The following is a 19,473-nucleotide window of genomic DNA, read 5'->3' as shown; positions in this document are numbered from 1 at the left end:
GTCTTCACAGGATGGATTACGAATTCCCACACCCGATTTGCAAAGCCCATCAAGAAAGGTATGCTGTGGATTATGCCTCCCAAGATCAGAGCAATGGTTCTCATGCTCTCATTTCACAGAGAGGGAGCGGGCTGCCGAACCTCCGCTGTGGACAATAAAACCATCAGCTTACGGGTTTTTTTAGATCTCATCAAGGAGAAAACAAAATTCCTCTACTCAAGAGAGCGCCCATAGCTAACATTTTCAGAGAAACAGATACCGAGTAAAGGAAACAACCTTATCTGAACCAAATTCTTGCTCCCTTACCTTCTTTCGTTCTGGGTTATTGTTCCCTTTTCCAACTTGCCAGCAATGGAACCTAAAACCTTACTTGCATCATTTGCAAAATCCAGATCCCGAACCTCTGCGGGGGAAACTGGTACTATAGCAAAAGCTTCTTTGTCCTCTTTCACTGGAGAAGTACCAATCTGAAACCCAGAGAAGTTTCATCATCAAACCAAAAAGGCACAAAAAGTACCAACTCACGTACTGATGGTAAAGCAGGAGAAAGGCCACACGCCACTTTGCCGGAGACTGCTGCTGAAGCCAAACTTTGGGAACAGTAGCACCCTGCAAACTCAGAGCTGTTCCTAAACCCAGAGCAGCATCAGGTGAGACTGGGGAGTGTTGCTGTTTGACAGACTCAGCAGGCTCCAGGGACTGCACTGGACCTTCTCCTGCCGACACCACTTCTGTCCAAGTTCAGCAAACAAAGGATGCGCTCGCGTAAAGGAACACGACTTACTTTCAGCATCACGGGTTTCTCCTCCTCTTTATCAATAGGGATATTGGTACTGTGGACCCAGGTGTTAGTGCAAAGGTGTCTAAGTCTGACATAAGAGTTCCTGAAAGAAAGTCCAAAGTTTCCAAGCATGAGTCACTCTCCCAGACGGGGAACATTCGCATTGTTCAGATTGCAAGATTTTGGCAGGAGCTAGTGGGAAAAATTGTCATCTTAATCCATGCTGCATACCAAAACAGGAATAAGACTCTTCTTTCCTTATTTCTTTCTACAAATTCACCTTAGGAGGTCTTAAATAATGAAATAGATTCTGCTGTAGGACAGAATTACATTGCTATTTTGCTGCTCTAACTCAGCTGCTGCACAGGAACCAATTTAACCTCTTCAGGCCCTCACACTTCCCCACGCTACAGCGCATCCGAGCTGTCAGCTTCCTCCCGGACCTTTCTATCAGCCTTAACTCCCTGGTACCTATTTTATACTTTCTAAACAGAGAATTTTTTGGTTCTTTGTACAGCTAGCCAGTGTTGTACAAGCATCACAGGCCTGTTAAGACACCAGAACAGGAGACCAGCACGCCACAATGTTCTCCAGCAGAAGTCCTTCGAGGCCAGCAGTTCCCGGACTGTTTTCTCCTGTATTTCTGGCAATGCCACTACTTTGCAGGTACCTGCTCAGGAGAGCATCTTAGGCCAGGATAAGAAACAGTCTCCCCACTGCAGTACACCCTCCTCTCTCCACACTACTGTGGCAGCCCAAAGGACAGCAGAGGCAGCCCCAACAGTGGCCACGTCACCTTCTGCTAACAGGGTATCTGAGCGTTGAGAGAGCTGCTTAGATCCAGTAGATGGAGCTTGCTCTCTTGGTGGGAACCGACTGTGTCTCTGTAAGGCAGAGCATCGTTTTTAAGTAGCAAGAGGTACCATATGAGCAGTAACAGACATGTGAACAGAAAATGAAGCACTAAATACTTCACGTTACACCCTGGCTACCTCAGACAGGCCATGCGAGTGGCTTCATAGGACACTTTTAGTCCCAGTTCGCTCACTGGCAAGAAGTCACTTGTTTTTCCCATCTGTAAAATGGCGTTCTGCTGCTTCTAACGGAGTTGTAAGTACTAAAGCGAAGCTTTAGGCACTCCGTAAGTATTTCTTTACTAATTTGAGGAAGAACCTTAATTCCAAAAGATAAAAGAAAAAACAGGGGAGACAGCTTTACCTTAAAAAAAATAAAATAAAGTCACCCAAGTCCAAAGCAGAAAATCAGTTCTAACGGTGTACTTAGCTGTACCTGGGGACAAGGCTGTCTCCTCCTCGCAGGGTGGTGGGGTCCAGCTCAAATATGGAAGAGATATCGTTTCCTTCAGGCACAGACACCAGGGAGTATGCCATCTTCTCCTGAGCACTGTGCAAGCCTCTTCTGGAGGCATCCTGCTCAGGGTCCAGCTGTGGAAGAAGTCCCATCACACACAGTCAGCCAAGCTCTCCGGACCCACCTGCCTAATGCTCAGACGTGTCCTGTCATCTGCAGGCACGACTAAGAATCACTCCCAAGTAGCAGGTAACACAACTGGCCTTTAGGACACAGTAAAGCTGGCAGTTAGCTGCTCTTACATATTGACATGCCGCAATTATGCGAGCTGCAAATACAAAAACCAGCAACTCCACGTACCAACAATCTTGCTGGGAAATAATCCACTTCAGCAGCAAAAACAGGACTCACATCTATGAACCACAGACGAAACAAAAAGCCAAGCCAAGGTTGGGTGTCTGGCTGTTCACACCAGCTCATGATACACTCACAGTGATGCGCTACAAAGGCCTCGGCACCAGAAGTACCTTTATTTCCAAGGTGCTGGCCAATCAGCAGCCTCCTTCCGCAAAGTAAAGATACCAACGTCAACTGAAAAAATCCTTCTATTTTTAGATGGAAGCATAAAAGGGTACGGAAATTAAACTGGGAAAAAGGAACAAAAAACTTTTGCTCAGACCTATCCTAGGGAACCCCTGGTTATCACTAGTAAATAAAGAAGTTGCTGCCTGACACAACACAGGAGGCAGCTGCCCACATATGAACACCTAAATCCTAGACATCCCGTTCAAAGCGATCAATGAACCAACTTATCAGCTCCCCTGTGACCATGGCCCCAGCGGGAGGGAGGCACCCAAAGCAGTCAGCACTCAGGTACTGGCTGTCAAAGTCCCCGTGGAAGGCACCGCCATCCTTAACCATACGGAAAAGGTACCTAACGTTGCTTGTGCCTCAGGATATTCTGTAGTCAGCACTTTGTAGTCAATGAACTTGGCTGCAAAGCAGCGACATTTGAAGTCTGATTCCGCACGTGGGAACAGACAGTTCGCTGTGGGGAACAGAAATGGGAGAGAAGCAGCAACTACATGCTCAGAGTCCATCTGGAGGCTTCACACTGGGAGAAATTCGCTCACTTGGAATGAATTCTCTGAATTTCACTGTCTCCCTCATCCCTGCAGTAAGGCAGCTGCTCCGTATTCGCTATTTGTACTTCGGGAGACAACGGGTCAGTTACTGCAACCCTGCAAAGCTGACAATGAGGATTAAATCAGAAAGTAGGAAACGAGGCAATTTAGGGAGAACTAAAACTTCAGCTCCAAAGCTGACACCACCAGTCCCTTTGATGTGGAAAGGTACTTGCTGGCATCTCACCCATGCCCGTTTAAACCCCAGTCTTGTCCAGCTCACTGGGGAATAAGGAGAAAACAACAACAAAACACCGAGCTGTCCAGAGAGCCCTGCCGTCTGGCAGCCAGCTCATGTTGGGACCGAGCTGGAGTTTGGATGAAGTTGGGTAAAGCAGCCTATGCCATCCCGTCACTGGTGAATGTCAAACGAGGTGGTAACTTTGTGTCAGAAATGAATTATGTGCTCCCGAGCCTGCTCTTTATGGTCTATTTTTGCCACCTAGTGGTAAGGAGGCAGAGCAGGGGAAAATCAGTGCAGCTGGAGGCAGCACATCATCGTTATTCCCGCACTATCAGCAGACATCAGCATAACACCAGGAGGACGGGTTCCACCTGAAAGGCTTCAGTACTGGCTAACTTCCAAAAGCTAAGCCAACAAAATAGTTCAGTGCTGAATTCTCCCTGGATATCCCATAAACAGTAGCCTGGGGGGGGTTGTTCATTTTTTCAGTCTTTTTCCTGAAGTTGAGCTGTCAGATCAGTGTTTGCTGCCAAATACCTCCCAGAACTAGTCAGGGTAACAGCTCAATCTCTGGGGGCAAGCGTAAGCGTTTTGATGGCCAGGCTATGGCGAGCAATCCTTTTAGGAGGAGAAACCCACCCTGCAGGAGCTCAAAGCATCACAGCGCATTCATCATTTATAAATCAGGAGTGGTTCTTTTTCATACCCAAATGGAGCAAACAGTCCATAACACGGGATAAACGACCACGAGGGCTGCAGAAGCCCACAACTGAATCCAATTAAAAACACGTAATCCACAATGGGAACTGCTGTTCTGGTTTTATCTGTTCTCAACTGCTGAAGCAATGCTGTTTCCCTTTGACACCAAAGCGAAGCTCCTGTTGGCACAAGGCACCAGCACACTCACTCTTAGACACGACAACATTTACCCAATCCAACACAGGCTGGGTTTCCCAGGAAAAACAGAAGAAAGGGGCAACACAGGCTGGCTTTCACAGGAAAATCAGAAGAATGGCGCTGCAATCGCTCTCACCCTGCCATTCTTGCTCCCTAGACCCTTTATCCTGGCTTTCCTGTGACAAGCTAAAAGCGGAGGGAATGACTCAAATGAGGCGGTCAGACTGACTGGTACAGCACTATGAACAGGGACACTTGCCATCTGGTGTCACCTTGAGCCACTTGCTTTTCAGACCTATTCAAGAGAGTGCTTCAAGGGAGCAAAGGTTTAAGAAATAACAAGACAGGAAGAGAGGCTACAAAGGGGGGAGGCGAGAGGGTCCAGGTAACGTATAAATGCAGTTCCAAGTACATTGCTCTTCACTAAAGCCTAACCCAGTTTTGAATATTCACTCCCCTGAATAGGCCTTGGAAGTCTCAGATCATTCTCGCTTTTTGAATCTCTTCACTGGCAGCAACGCCTGGACCATCTACGCCCTGGCCAGGTCAATAACTGGCCTTGTGTCAAGCCCTCCTCAATTTGGGGCAAGACCATACTCTTGCCTATACTTACTGAGGATTGACACTCCAGCTCATCTTCCTCATAGTCAGGGTTTACCTGATGGAACAGAATCACAGGCACGTCAAAACTCTAACAGAGCTGGAAGTGGGAAACAGCCACACTCTACACTTACTTTGTTGAAAAATAAAACAAACCAACGCACTCTAGTGCTACTGCTCTAGCAGGCACATCGAGCAAACACAGGGTGCACCGGTTCAGTTCTAACCGGGCAACTCTCTGCCCGCCAATTAAGCAGTTAATTAACCTGCAAATGTGCACAGATTTATCTCGTTCGGGATAATCACTAAAGGAGAAAGAGGGGTAGAGAGTTACAAAGCTTCAGGTCTGGGGTTTTTTTAATCCCAAATGGAATTTCCAACTCAGATTTAGTGGCTTGGCAGTGATCCTTCACCGAACAAACACTATTCTAACCAGGGATCAGGTGAGCAATCTCCTCTGGTGTACTTCTGCATGAGGCAAGACCAAGTCTTTGTTTTGGCTGATTATCAAACCCAAGATTTACTGGAAAAGCTCTATCCTGGATCACTACTGGAAAGGATTTGCAAGTGTACATGTGACAAAATGCTGCTGCTTTGCCAATCGGCTTATTAGGGGAATATAAACTGGGATACTTAATCCGGACTTCTCCCAGCACAGCTCTTGGGTCAATAGCACGGGCTGAGAGAGCCCTGCTGCCCCGCTACGCACTCTTACACCCAGGGCAGCTTTTACTTGCAAAGGTTGATATACCCATGCTTTAACGCAAGTAGAAGTACTTTTAATAAACATTAAGCAGCAGAACCCACAAAATTTTAACTCTTAAGACTTCCTTTTTGTCTTTTTTAATAAAATGTCTTGAAATCTTATTTCAACAGGGAAAGATGTCCACTCCAGAGAGAAAGACTGATTCATTTTGTGCTTGGGCAGCTGAGCGTTACCTGCAGCTCTTACATGACAGGCCTGAAGTCGAACTGCATTTTCATTTTACAGCCAGTTCTACAAATTCCACCTGGAAATCAGTGATTCAAGAGAAACTAACAACAGTTGAATTCACTTTTCCCCCAAAGGCTCTCTGCCATTTACAGCTGATTAATCTCTTAATAAATTCACTTGATTCTACTGCCCACATGACAGGATATTATTTAGTGTCTGTTCTTCGCAGGAGGAGAGTCCCTGCCCCTAGAATTCACACACAGAGTGCAATTGGCTCACGATTCCCCCTGTACCACAGTATTCTCTCAAGTCACCTTCACCTTGTTTTCTGTGTTTAAGCATTCACTTTTGCACTAATACTCAGGACCCAAACACCACTCTCCTCTCCTCCCCTGTGTCTATCTGTAGGGCAGAAAATGAGAGATTTTCAGGAGGTGTAAAAGGAAGAACATACTGTGGGAGGAAAGGCAGAGTTCCCAAGCAGCCCCAACACCTACCTCTGCTGCTAGGTAGTGTCCAGTAGCAAGGTGTTTGAACCTGAAAAGGCTGTTCCAGTACCCCGCACCACCACGACACGGATCATGCTGCACCACCTATGAGGAACGGGAAACCACATTAACCCCAACCGTCAGTGGCCTCCCTTTGAGACACCATGTTGACCATATTCCACATACAGGTTGGAGGAAACAGAACACGGAGCCCAGAAAAGACTAAGACCCTTTTGTTGTACAAACTCCACACAGGTCAGTAAGCGCCCTGTGCAGACTACAATTAGTTCCCCTCCACCATTCACCAATGCTGATTTTCTGCTCACTGTCCAGTGACAGTGTCTGTTGGTGACCATGGCTGGCAGTGCATGGGAGCCTGGTGGGGGATGGCAGGAAGATTACAGCACAGGTTGGCAGACAAGTAATTACAGCAGGTGCCCTCGGCATGCAGGTGTTGCTAGGTCTTGGAACAAACTTCCTGAAGAAATACAAGTCCTTTAGCTTTTTGCTGTGACTAGTCATTGACCTTCTGAAAGCAGATGAGGGGGAGACACCTGAAAACATTTCAAACGTAATGGTGTTGGACAAAGAAATTTGAAGAGTCTTGTTTTTCACTTTAACTTCTCCTGCAGCAAGCAGAGCCTCCAACATCACATTTTGCTCCTCCACATCAGCTTCTCTGTGGGTGCAGCTGCTTCCTTGGGGAAAATGCAGCATAGCTGAGCTGTGCCTTTCAGGAAAGGACTGTCTTACCTCTGCCTTGCGTTTACCAACAGTAACCACACACGGACAGTTACCACAGAAGCTACTGATGTGCTGTGACAACTCAAAGTAATATTAATTACAGGTAGGTTTTCAAGTCCAATACAGGAGCAGCTGTGTATCAAAGCAGATACTTCTGGAGAAAGAGTATGAAAACCTACTCACTACTACAATTAATTTTATGATTCTCACGTGCAGTTCACATGGCAAAGGTTTAACATCATAAACCAACTCTAAAAATAGCAATAGACTGAGGATATTTTAAGAAGCCAGTGATGGCCAAGCTGTTAGTCAGGCTATTTCAAAGCCAAGTAAATAAAAAATGGTCCAGACAGGCAACACACGGAGACTAGCAAAGGGTTGCAATCAAATGAGAATCTGCACAACGACATTATTCCACACTAAAAATAGTGCTCGGTACACTCAGCAGGACAGTCGAAATTATCAGCTGGTGTTGAACTTTAGTGACGGGTAAGAAAATGACTTCATGGATGCTGCTCTGCCCCCTTTTTCTGGATCATCAGGACCCTGAATTTGAGAGCTACCCGCTGCTCCATCAGGGATCAGAACTCTTGGATTTTGCACAGAGAGCACAGTAAATAAAGGAATTTTAGGATTAAACTTCTAACACTAGGAAGACTTCTACCTAAAAAAAGAAAATGGGGTACACTGTTTTTAAACAGGAGTTGTTCCTGCAAAGCCCCCCTCAGCCTGGGTTACAATTCTTACCTCGACTTCCCAGAGGGCCTTTGAACTGGTTGCAGACGTGGCCGACTGCCTCCCTGTTGTTCTCAGGAAGACGTGCTGCTTCTTCCTGTGCTCATCACACGTCAGAAACTTCTCCTGTTCTGCATGAAACAGTCTCACCACGTCCCCCTGTCAAAGCCCAGGCAGCATGATCAACACGGACACTAGCCATCACTGATTGAGGTACAGCTGGAACCTCTGAGACCTACCCCTTTGAGAATATCGTCTTTGTTATCGCTCCATTTCATGAAGAGGACTATTTTCCAGCTTGTATTGCAATTCACAGAGTTGACCTAAAAGAAGAATTAAACCCATTAGCCCCACTGTCTTGTGCCTGCTTCAGGAACTGCCACAACTACTGCCTTGCTTTCTGGACCTTTTTCAACAGAATACTGCAGTCCCTGTTGCCTTACTCTAGAGAAGGCAAGTCCTGTCTGGATTTACTCCTGAACAAGTAACTACTGAGCTGACTTGCTAGGAAGTCACTTGCTATACATCACTGTACCACAACTTGAAAAGAAAATCTTATTTTTAGCCAGACAAGCAAGAGACCAAACTCAAACCTCTGTCCAGTGCCCAAGAGATACGAGAACACTCCGCCAGCTCGACTAACGCTGATAAGACAACCATCCCTGAACAGTGCCACAGGTACCAGCCAACCCGCTGATTTTCATAAAAAGTCCAAGCAGCTTGGTTGAAACCTAGAGAAGTTTCTGGGGCTGCTCCAGCCGCCTCTGCCCTTACCTCATTGCATCCTGGATTATCGACAAGCTGATGACTACTGGCATGGAGAGGCTGGCCGGCATTGACAGGGTTCAGGACTACTTTGTCTCCAATGACAACCTGTGGATAAGTGCAGCATCAGATAGAAATTTGCACCCTGAGAAAGCTTTTTCTTCCTTTTTTTAATGGGAGTGATGAGAGGAAATCACCTTCTTGCAGTTTGGAGAGACGCCAGCCTGAGTATGGGAACCAGGATTCTGTTTGCTTCAGAATTTAGCTGACTGTACTCAGTCATTCAGGCAGAAAAAACCCTGTACTGTTGGACTCAGAGGCTTCAGAGTGCAGTTCTGGTACCTAACTTTGCTGCTGCTTCCCGTGAAGTCATTCCATTGATTAATATTTAACAAAGAATTCCTATAGCAAAAGGTCAGCCACCGATCCTCCTCCTCCCAGATGCGCTTTCCTTTGTAAAACCAGGTTCCTGACCAGGCTGGCAAGACAAATGCACTTTATCATGGACAGTAAAGGTCCTGTTCTTCCCTTCTTACAGGGCAAAGTCTTCCTCAAACTACAAACCAAGATGACTTCTCTGTATTGAAAAAATTGTTCTTAGTGATAAAGTGTCTGAGAATCAGTGTGATTTAGAAACACTTAATGGGACTAAGACTGTGCTACCCTGTGCTTTGGCTTTACCGTGTGTGCAGGAACAGAACATTCACATCCCCACGTGGGGCTAGGCTGCAGGACGCAGTATTCCTACTCAATCGAGCCTGCTGTGTTAAGGTGCCAGACAGACACCTGGACTATACAACAGAGCACACTGAAGCTTATCATGTCCTGGTTTTAGGCTGATAGTACACCCAGGTGACTCAGATTTTGTAAAAAAAGAGATCAAGAGCTTGAAATGGCAATGCAGTTAGTTCAGAACCAACTGTTTTCCAGGTTTCCCATGAACATGACCACTTAACCTCATTATTACCTCATTCCTCATATAGAAAATGAGGGTGAATTTTGATTCCAAACTGACAACACTGAAAACCAAGATGCCAATTGTTTGCTCCACATCTCCTGGTGGAACTCAACATTTCCTAACATTTGAACGGGACAGGAATTGTGAAAGGCTGGTGTAATTAGGTCCCTTATTCTCTCCAGTGTTAAATTAGTCCACATTTCCAAAATACAAGTTACCATAGCAATTTTCCTCCCCCTCATGACAGCAGAGGAAAAAGGTTGTTCCTGCACCATCACGTACTAGAGGATCTGTGTGTCTCATTAACTGCAAGCCAGGCCTCCTGAAAGCAGCTTTGCCAAGCTGTGCTCCAGCCATACGTGCAGATACTCCTCTCGGCACTTACGCTGTCCCCGATGGACCGCAGTTTGTAGAAGGGCTGTATGTAGAACCAGGAGCCTTCGTTCCCAGCTTCGTCCAAGGTCACCCTCATAGCATTCTTCTCCAGTAGAGCTGGAAGCCTCTTATTTACTGTTAAGTATTTGTTACTTTTTAAGTGAAGCAGCTAGAATAAGAATTAGAGTTCAGTTCTAAGAATGCTCACGTTTCCTCCCCTCAACAAACAGCTAGCGTGCATAAGATAACCGCAGCGTTACAGAGGAATTAACACAGAAACTAAGCAACACACAAACATCCATGAATTCAGGCACCATTTCACTGACACTTCTTTCAGTGTATATACAGCCCTACAGCACAAAACACCTACAGCCGATCCAGCTGTCCCTTCTCCAGCAAACAGGAAACACTTGGAAATGCCCTCGGCGCTGCACAACCGCCCATTCCAAAACTCGGGATCAGAAGTTGTACAGCACTGGGGACTCAGCGGCTTTCCCTGGCAGGAAGGGGGTGTTGGCAAGTCAACAGCTCTGTTTTTACTTTGTTCTGTCACATAACAAACAGCACCGCTGCTTTGAAGACTCTTCTGGAAGGCCGGTTTCTCAGCCCTCCGCTGCACAGCACCTCGCAGCCCACCCGCCATCAGCACACCAGGCACGTGCGCACTGCAGCGGTCACGTCCCAGCACCCACCAACTGCTCTGACGTTTCCAGCAACTTCAGCAGACAGGTACTTTTGTACTGAATTCTGCTTTTTGATGCCTTCTGACTACCATAAATGCTCACAGAATGTATGCGAGTTATGGGAAAACATGGACAAAACCCGATTATTGCTCTTAACAGTGTGTAGTCCAATCAAAAATGGGTATTTTCATTTCTCTTTCATCATTAAAAATAGATTCTTTTGCCTCAAACACACATTTTTGTTTCACTCCCTGGGACCCAGCATATCTTTTGTTTCAATGGATTGCCATTGACGGACTTTCCTTGATTTTCCTTCTCCGTGTCAGGTTGCGCATCACCATTTCACTGAGAGAGAGTTGGCACTGCCTGGCGCCACCTTCCAAATGGCCACCTCCAGTGGAGGCTCTAACAAGTATTTCTGAAGCAAGCAATCTCGTGGTGACCTCAGAAAACCCCACAATTAACCCATAATTAAAAAGGTGACTACTTCAGAGCTATGCACCCAGTTCTTGCCCCACAGGATCCCACTTCAGGACACTGTTGCAGCTACAGACTCTCGTGCGTGAACTCCAGAGGTCTGAAGTCACGGTGAGCAGGGCGGTTTGAGCCACCGCCTGTGCAGCCTGCGGCGATGCCCACAGCCTACCTGGATAACATTGCCATACTGGATGACTGTCCCCAGCAGCTTTCTGTTCTCAGTTTCGTTCTGCTTCTTTTCCAAATCTGCCGCATGCTGAAATTACAGGAGAACAATTCAGCTGAGGGCTGTTTTATCAAAGAGCGGCCAAGCACCCCGGGGGCTTGAGTTACGAGTACGGCAAAGACCTGGAGAAACACAGCAAGCACCCAAACCAGAGAAATTCCGCTCCTCCGACAGCCTAACTTCCCATTCCCCTTTCCAGCTGTTCCAGAAGGCAGGCACACACCATTTTAGCAGCCTGTACTTTGGGTAAAATTTGACAAAATTTTGGAATAAAATGAGATTAAAAGCTCAGGCAAGATAGCAAACAAGCCAAGGGACAATACCATACCTATGGAGGGAAGATGAAACAACTCAGGCCAGGATATTAACATTATTTTCTATTGACTTCTGTAAAAATTGGAAAGGCCTCAAAACCTGGGATCTTTATTTTACTTTGCCAACAGGCTCCAACTCTTCTACAGCCAGATAATCTTCGCTGCGCTACAGACTGGCTGTGAAAACACAGCCGAGCATTTCTGTATCACACCAACGTGGTGGGAAAAGGGAAAGTCCTCACAGAGCTGACTGGCCAGAGGGATCCCGTGTTCTGGTTAATAACTGGATTTATACCTAGCCTCTTGCACTCGCTGTCGTTTAAAAGTAGTGAGCTATTTTGCCCAGGCTGTTTTTAAACCGTTCCATTTGGCAAAGAATTTCTCTCTTTACACAAAAGATTTTTTTTTCATTATAAAATTCAGTATTTGCTTTAAGCAGTATCTGGTGGCAGACAGTAATTTAAAACTAGGCTTTTCTGGAGGCTAAGCACCAATGTTTTCAGTTCGGTTCTTGGATCTCGAGGACCACAGTAGGTCTGGTTTTCTCCTGTGCCCACAGTTCCTAACTGTACCAAGGTAAAGCAGCAATCACCCAGGACAAAGCTTAGCCACTGCGAAGGAAGAGCCCTCTGCGTACTGTCAGGAAACTTGAGCATCCTCAGCTTACACCGAATGTGCTAGTTTTAGAAGTGTGCTAGGTGGGACGGCTAGCTCTTGCTCCAGGAGAACCTGGAATACAGCTGCTCATTCAAATTCAAAAACGCATCCAGAAATACAATACAGCATAATTTCCTCCTTATTATTGAGATACAGCTTCTTCTACTTGATTTCAAAGTATTCTTTTGAAAAAGGATTTCTTCAAGACACCAGAACGCTCCAGTATCGACAGCAATCACAGAAGACAGGACTTCTCTGCCTGCACTGGACAGGTGCCATTTTTCTTACAAATAAAGGAAATAGCATGTTCTGTGAAAACATGATTAAGACTGGACACATTTCAAATATCTCACACCAAAACTGACAATATTGAAAGAAGAATCACTTTCTGTGGCCACTAGATGTCAGCTTCTCAACCAGCACAGATTCCTGATACCAAAGACAGACAAGTGTCCCAGATTTTAAATCCCTTAAATGGCATTAACTTAAAATAACCTGACCTCAGCACTGAGTGCTTCACAGCGGACAATAAATTCCACTGGCAGACAAACAGAAGCCAAAAAAGGCAAGCGATGATGACTACGTCTTGCATCACCAATTTTGTTAGAAATTCTAAGCACTGATAAAGCTAATCACGGGCAGAGCGAACACTTGCACACACCCGTTTGGGGGCATAGCCCCCCCCAACTCACTTCATGCATCACACGGGTTTAGAGTAGTCCAACAAATGGAAGAGGTGACCCACGTACCCGTATGACTGGCAGAAACAAGAAGTTTTGGTACATGAATGATGTTCATGGGAACGAACTGTTTTGAAGGCACACGCCAACCCGAGGGTGCTGAAGGGCTGATGCGGCACGTGCTACATAAAGGACCAGCCTCTGCGTCCAAGTGATGCATATTAAAGCATCCCCAATAAATCTCCAATCCTTTCACCAAATCAAGCTAGCAGCTCGTTCATGGTGGAGCACTTCCGTACAAGCTTCCCTCAGCCGGGGCTGAACACCGGAACAGTCTAACCCTGCGCTGCCCCAGGGACCCTGGCACAAAACGGTGAAGTGTCAGATGAAGAGGAACAGGCCCCGAACACCTGAACTGGCACGTACGGAGGAAAGCAAAGACAACTGTAAGTGACATGTAACCCAAGGCAATCACAGGGAATTCTTCTACATGACGCAGTCTTTAGCCCATCCTCTCTCTTCAAGTCCATGAACTCCCACCCGTAATGCGCAGGCATAAACTCTCCCCTTCCCTTACCCACCCGAAAAGGCAAACCCCAGAATCACCCATCACTTCAGGCTTGCTGGGATGTCCCATTCAGAGCAGGTTCTCCCCAAGAAAGGTTGGACCAGATGGTCCTTAGGTCCCTTGAGACCTGGGATTCTACAATTTCATGGTAGAATTCTCTAATCATCCTTAAAGGGGCAGGAGAAACACGGCACAAGCGAGGGACCTTTGTGCTACAGCCAGCACCAAAATAGCTTTCTCCTTGCCAAAGTAATACTTCTAGGTTATAAAATTACATTTTCCAGAAGAAAAATGAGTCAAACAGGAGGCCTTTGTGAAAGGTAGGAGCAAGGCAGGAGCACGGCAGCCATACGGCAATCAGCAAGTGACACTCTCCCACTGGGCCATTCTGTATTTCAGTCTACAATGAGCTTAATATAGGCTTAAAGAAACTAAAAATATTTAGAATTGTAATTTTGACAAGAAGTACTCTAGCTGTGTAATTTTAACATAAACATGGAGTTTATTTAACTCTAAAGTCAACAGATGGTATTTAAGTTAAGCTGGCTTTTTTTATGTAGGAACTCTAAAAACAGCAATCAACTGCCTTACTGGGTTTTCAGCTGCTGAGTGTCAACGTTTTACCCAGAAAATATTAAATACTGCAAGCTAATACGGAAGGAGAGGCTGTCTGGCCTTATAATTACTCATAATTACCCATCGACCTTCACATGTATCAACAGCAGCTAGGTCTGTTGAGGAATCCCAGTAGATTTCAGACTAGTAGCTCAGACGACATCTACCAGCACAGCTAACGCCCATGATTTCCCACATCGAGACACAGCACCTGAGAATCCTCCCATTTTGATGCTGTTCCCACCCAAAAGGCCCATGTAGAGCACTTCTACAGTTAGCACAGGTTGACGACACAGGCTTTAAATGGCTACTACGACTCTAACCCAGTACCATACACACCGGGACTGGGACACGCGAACCTTGAACAGCCGTTGTCCTAAGTCAGAGGATGTTTAAAGAGTCAGATCGCAGGGACCGTCTCAAGAGCCGCCCTGCCCATTGACTTCTGTACGCCTTCTCGGTGTCTCCTGTTGACTGTGTCGGGTGATTGGAAATACTCGTTTCCAGCAGGATGGATGAGAGCGTGGCTGGTCAAGCAGAGCCTAAACCACAAATACTTACGTGCAGCTTATTGAGTAGCACAGCATCTGTCGTGCTGTTCGCTCCTGGCTTTGCTGCTTTCCAGAACTGCTTCTGGGCAGAGTACCGGTTCATGGGACATAGTTTGAAGAGGCAATCTATAAAAAGATGAATAAACAGAAAGATTGCTTCAACCACGCGTAATTATCTGGGTTTTTCCTGCTAATATTGCCCAAATATTCCAGCACCAAGGAAAGGCATATAAACAAGTTCCAAAAAGCTCTTGATCAGACAAATGCTTTTTTGAGTGACGGGAATGCTGCCCCATGAACGATAAAAATTAACTGTTCCTGCCAAATATCTGTTGCAAGACCAGATAATTTGTAACTTCTCCCAGTCGGAAATGCTGCCGTACTAAAACGGTAACACATTGCAGTGCTGTCCCAGGCAAACGGAGTCGCTGGACACACCATCAACTCGTGGTTTTTCTGCTTTACGGCGCTTCACATCATTCCTGTTCGGCTCAGGGTTTTGTTTGTTGCGGGGTTTTGTTGTTTGTTTTGGTTTTAAATCAAATCCTTCCTATTAATAGGGGAAATGAAGCACAAGGAAGAGAAACTGGAGAAACTCAGCTAATAAAGTACCAACAGTATAAAAATATCCCCAAACAATGGCACACAGAAGCACAGGCATTCGAGGCATAGCTTGAGGTAACAGTTCACCCCTCAGGGTGTCCAGTTCTTTACATAGTCCATTGCCAGTTTACTTAACATTCTGTCTGGCAAAAGCCAGGAATTACAGCTCATTAGTCTTGTTAAAAATACATTTTTACATTAAAGAGACGCTAACTTATCAGTAATAAAACCAAATTAGCTGCATTTACTATTTTTTCCTCTTCTCTGTTGCTAAGCAACTGAGCACGCAAAAAAATAAATTCAGCTTTTCAAAGACAGTGCCTGAAGTAGCAGCTTCGAAGTTTAAACAAAGTGCCAGCAGAGGCAGAAGGTCGTTCATTCCCAGGGCCCTGTGGCAACAGCGTGGATGTCAGACTTGCAACCCACGGCGTTTCTGCAGGCTCCTGGTGAGCCCTTGCAGGCAAGCGCTGCCATTTGGGAAGAGCGCACGGAGGAGGGACCCACCTGGGGGTTGTGTCTTCGCTGCTGGAAGAGCTCGGCTGCCCACAGGCTGCCTTGCCAACACATGCTGGATGTGTGTCAACCAAAACCGCCACAGGGCTGGGCTGCAGCCGAGCCATTTCAGCGCTGCCAGAGGTGAACGCTGCCGCAGGGGCTGACCCTGCTAGAGACAGACCTTGACAATTTTACCTCAGGATGCTATTTGAGATGGACACCTTCACTCGTTTCATGCCTGCCTTAAAGGAAAGTCCTATCTGCTGGGGCTCTGCCTGCTAACCCCTCCTCAAAGCCCCGTCAGAGCACACCAGGCAGCATCCAGCACCTTTCACAGAAGGGCAAAGGTCTGTCTTCAAAACTCAATCACCTTCTAACAGGGTGAAGCATTGGTGGCACGTGGTCATTCCATCTCTCGGTGAGTCACCGACTGCCAAACAGGCTGATGAGCTTGTCCCAAACCACCACAGCGGTTCCTGCAGCCTGCTTAGCTGGTAGCCCAGTACACCAGCAGCACACGCAGCAGGAGCTGGGCATGACACTGAGGACCTTTAATGGAGTGACACAAACCGGGGAAGGAGAAACGGAGCTGAGGGTGTGTGGAAGGAGATTGAAATGCATCTCTCCAGAACACTCACCTCCACTTGGACACCACCAGGTTACAGCTTCTGAACCAACAAGGAAAGTGGAAAATGGAGTGTAAACCACACTTCCCAGGTTTGGTCTCTTGCTTCTCATTTACATAAAGATGATTCACAGAGATTGACAGCACAGAGGAGATTCAGAAAGCCACTGCGGGCTGGCACTTTAAGCTAAGACTATGCATTGTAAGCAACGCACCCGTTATAAAATTTTCTATTTTTGCTTAAGCCATCAGTTCACACAATGACAGCAATTAACACACAGAACTGCACAGAAGAATTAATTGTATGCTAGATTTAGTCACAAGTGTACTTTTTTCCATCCTTTTCAGTCAAATTTGTCAAGTTAGGCTTAACTTCTAAGCTGTTAACTGCAAGCAGCCCCCACTTCTCTGGGGCAGAGGGGAGAGGTCTACAAGAGTCTGACCTTGTCCAACATAAGAAAAGAAAAACATGTTATATTTCCCCAGGTTTTCTTCCTAGTTACAGAGCTGCAGATCTAAAACAGCAAGCCACATTTTGTCTTCCAGCATTTGTTCTATGAAATATATTTAAGTGGTTGAGGAGTTAAACTTTGCCTCGCTCACCTTAATACAACCACCAGAGGCTGGTTAGTACCAAACATATTTCACCGTGGGTCAAGCCACGTGAACTTCACAGCCAGAAGACTTTTAAACCTCCAGACTCCACAGGCTTACACATTTACAAGCATCAACACGCAAGGACGTGCCAGCCGAGTACCACCCGGTCAGCATCTGCAACCCACCGCAGCGATGCCTGCGTAAGATAAACCAGTCCTTGTCGGACACTCTCCTGATGGAAGTGAGGTCTGTTCTCTGCAGACCCCAAGCGAAGCCATGGGAGCTGACACAAGCTCTGATCATGGATTCAAGCAGCGTTAGCCACATCGGAAAGGTGATAAATAAAGCTATTACTGCAGAGTAATTACATCGCATTAAACACTGTTGAATATTAACCATGACTGAATGTGTTTTCTTTCCAGATCTTCATGATATCCAGTGAAAAATGGTAGAACTGCACACTGAGTAAGTATAAAAATAAAACACCACGTAACTGCTGATGAAATCATGACAGATCCTCAAGCCTGAACACCAAACAAAGGTCCTGCAGGAAGGAGTGATTGCACAACCGCACGGTACCCCATCACGCACAGGGATGATGGATGGACATCACATGGACATTTCAATACTTCCAAGCTAAATCTCATTCTGTCGTCGGCAATTGCTTTGCACCTCATTATGTGGACTGAGTAAGACCATAACTGCACCGTGTCATACATTAATGCTCTCACTGTTTGGACCTTTAGATCCTTACACGGGCCTCTGCCACGTGCAGCTCAAGTATTGTCAGCAACGTTGGGTTATTCTCTGCATCACGGAACAGTCAAAATCAAGGATACTGCAAATACAAGGAAATTCCATTTTCCAAGTATTTGGGGGTTCAGTGAGGAGCAAAGCTTGCCAGCTACATTACTCCAACTGCAGTTCCTTCTGCCCCATGTTTTTCATTTTCTTCCTCTCCCTTTTCCATTCCCTTGTACCAGGCCTTGCTCCTTTCCTACTCAGTCAGTCTCCAAACCTTTGCCAACAGTCCCAGCCCAGCCAGTCAGATTCTCTACTTCCAGCCCAGTTCACTTATCCAGCTCCTGACAACTAACCCAACCCTCTCTTCCCCGTCACATGGTTACTCCATGAGCAGAGATGTCATTACTCCTCAGACGCAGGATCTGACGGAAGAGCTGGGCCACCCCCGTGTCACACCACGAGCTCAGACAGCTCCCGCCAGTGTGGCCCTGCTTTCACCTCCAGCTACCTAGAAATACATAACTCAAACCTACCTCTGCCCTTCCAGCCTTCCCTTCGGAGGGTCTCCCTGCCGTTGGGGCATTACGTGATGTTCTGACAGCAATTCTACCCTCGGTATATGGATTCAGCTCAAAATCGCGAAGCTGGCACTGCTGTCACCCAAAGCTTTCCGTGGTGCCTCAGCTGGGTGGCAGCTGGACACCAGCCACTGCTGACACTTCCCACCTTTGCTGTTTCGGGTCTGGAGTTGCAGTCCACCGCGTTTCTCACTCTGCCATTCTCTAGCTGCTTGTTTCTACACGATCTGGAAGCATGTACAGCTCCAGCCAGGCTGGTTGTGTAACACACCACTCATCACTGCTTCCACATCTCCCCCAGCTATTTTAAGCATTTAGTAGAAAGTCTTCACCAACTTCTCCGCAGCTGGAGAAAGCAGGCATCAAATATTTGGTTGGCAACAAAAAGGTGTGTCGCTATTCCATTTTTTTTTTTTTAAACACAGACCCAGACTTTATGAAATGCCAACTGGAAAAAGGTAAGCATCAAAAAGAATTATTCTCTCTCCCTCAAAAATCATACTTCAGAGGACTTTCAGATGAGGGAAATCTACAAAGATGAAGATATTTAAATAAGTCACTTACAAAACCCACTGAATATTTAACACCAACACAGCTGTTTCTTCATTACTTGAAAAAACCAAACTCCTGTTTGCACAGCAATACTAAAATTAAAAAAAAATAATCCGCAATTCCCTGTTGAAGTTTAGCAGTTTCTCTTCAGACTTTTCTATACGTAGATACCTGATATTTCCCCAAGGCCGAAGCCTGCTCACAGCAGAGAACAGATACCAGGATAGTATTTTTTTATATATTTTAAACATAAAAACAGCAGCCAAGAAAAGGCAGCAGCAGCATAGCTGGCCGTGCTGAAGTATTGCCAACAGCAGTCCCCAACTTTGTATTTCGGGAAGTCACACAGCTTGTACACTCACAAGGATGGTGATGCTCCACAGGCTGGAGGGGTTATTTACCTAAAGACAAAACGAAGACCTCTTGTGTTCCAGTGAAATATTTTCATGCAGGAGGCATCTCGAATAATACGAAATGCACATATTCCATCCCAGGCAGATCACCTCCCCCGAAGCCCGTGGATTACCACATCATCTATTTCTATACTTGTTC

General features: G+C 46.2%; 1 protein-coding gene across 1 annotated transcript in view; it reads right to left on the bottom strand.

Annotated features, from left to right (window-relative positions):
* The window catches only part of LOC104494153 (inositol 1,4,5-trisphosphate receptor type 1), a gene marked incomplete at its 3' end in the record, with an annotated part of 56,172 nt that overhangs the window by 8,633 nt on the left and 28,066 nt on the right, over nucleotides 1-19,473 (bottom strand). Inside the window, exons 3-13 of the mRNA XM_010136954.1 lie at nucleotides 14,738-14,853; nucleotides 11,286-11,372; nucleotides 9,967-10,125; nucleotides 8,633-8,731; nucleotides 8,098-8,181; nucleotides 7,871-8,017; nucleotides 6,389-6,484; nucleotides 4,971-5,015; nucleotides 2,072-2,226; nucleotides 785-884; nucleotides 307-467 (exon numbers count right to left, since the gene is read on the bottom strand). Coding sequence (XP_010135256.1) covers nucleotides 307-467; nucleotides 785-884; nucleotides 2,072-2,226; nucleotides 4,971-5,015; nucleotides 6,389-6,484; nucleotides 7,871-8,017; nucleotides 8,098-8,181; nucleotides 8,633-8,731; nucleotides 9,967-10,125; nucleotides 11,286-11,372; nucleotides 14,738-14,853 — 1,249 coding nt within the window. The remainder of the gene's footprint in view (nucleotides 1-306; nucleotides 468-784; nucleotides 885-2,071; nucleotides 2,227-4,970; nucleotides 5,016-6,388; nucleotides 6,485-7,870; nucleotides 8,018-8,097; nucleotides 8,182-8,632; nucleotides 8,732-9,966; nucleotides 10,126-11,285; nucleotides 11,373-14,737; nucleotides 14,854-19,473) is intronic.

Source organism: Buceros rhinoceros, unplaced genomic scaffold (genome assembly GCF_000710305.1).
Source record: "Buceros rhinoceros silvestris isolate BGI_N320 unplaced genomic scaffold, ASM71030v1 scaffold11450, whole genome shotgun sequence".
Taxonomy (NCBI): Eukaryota; Metazoa; Chordata; class Aves; order Bucerotiformes; family Bucerotidae; genus Buceros; species Buceros rhinoceros.
This window is presented reverse-complemented; position numbering and strand designations above follow the sequence as displayed.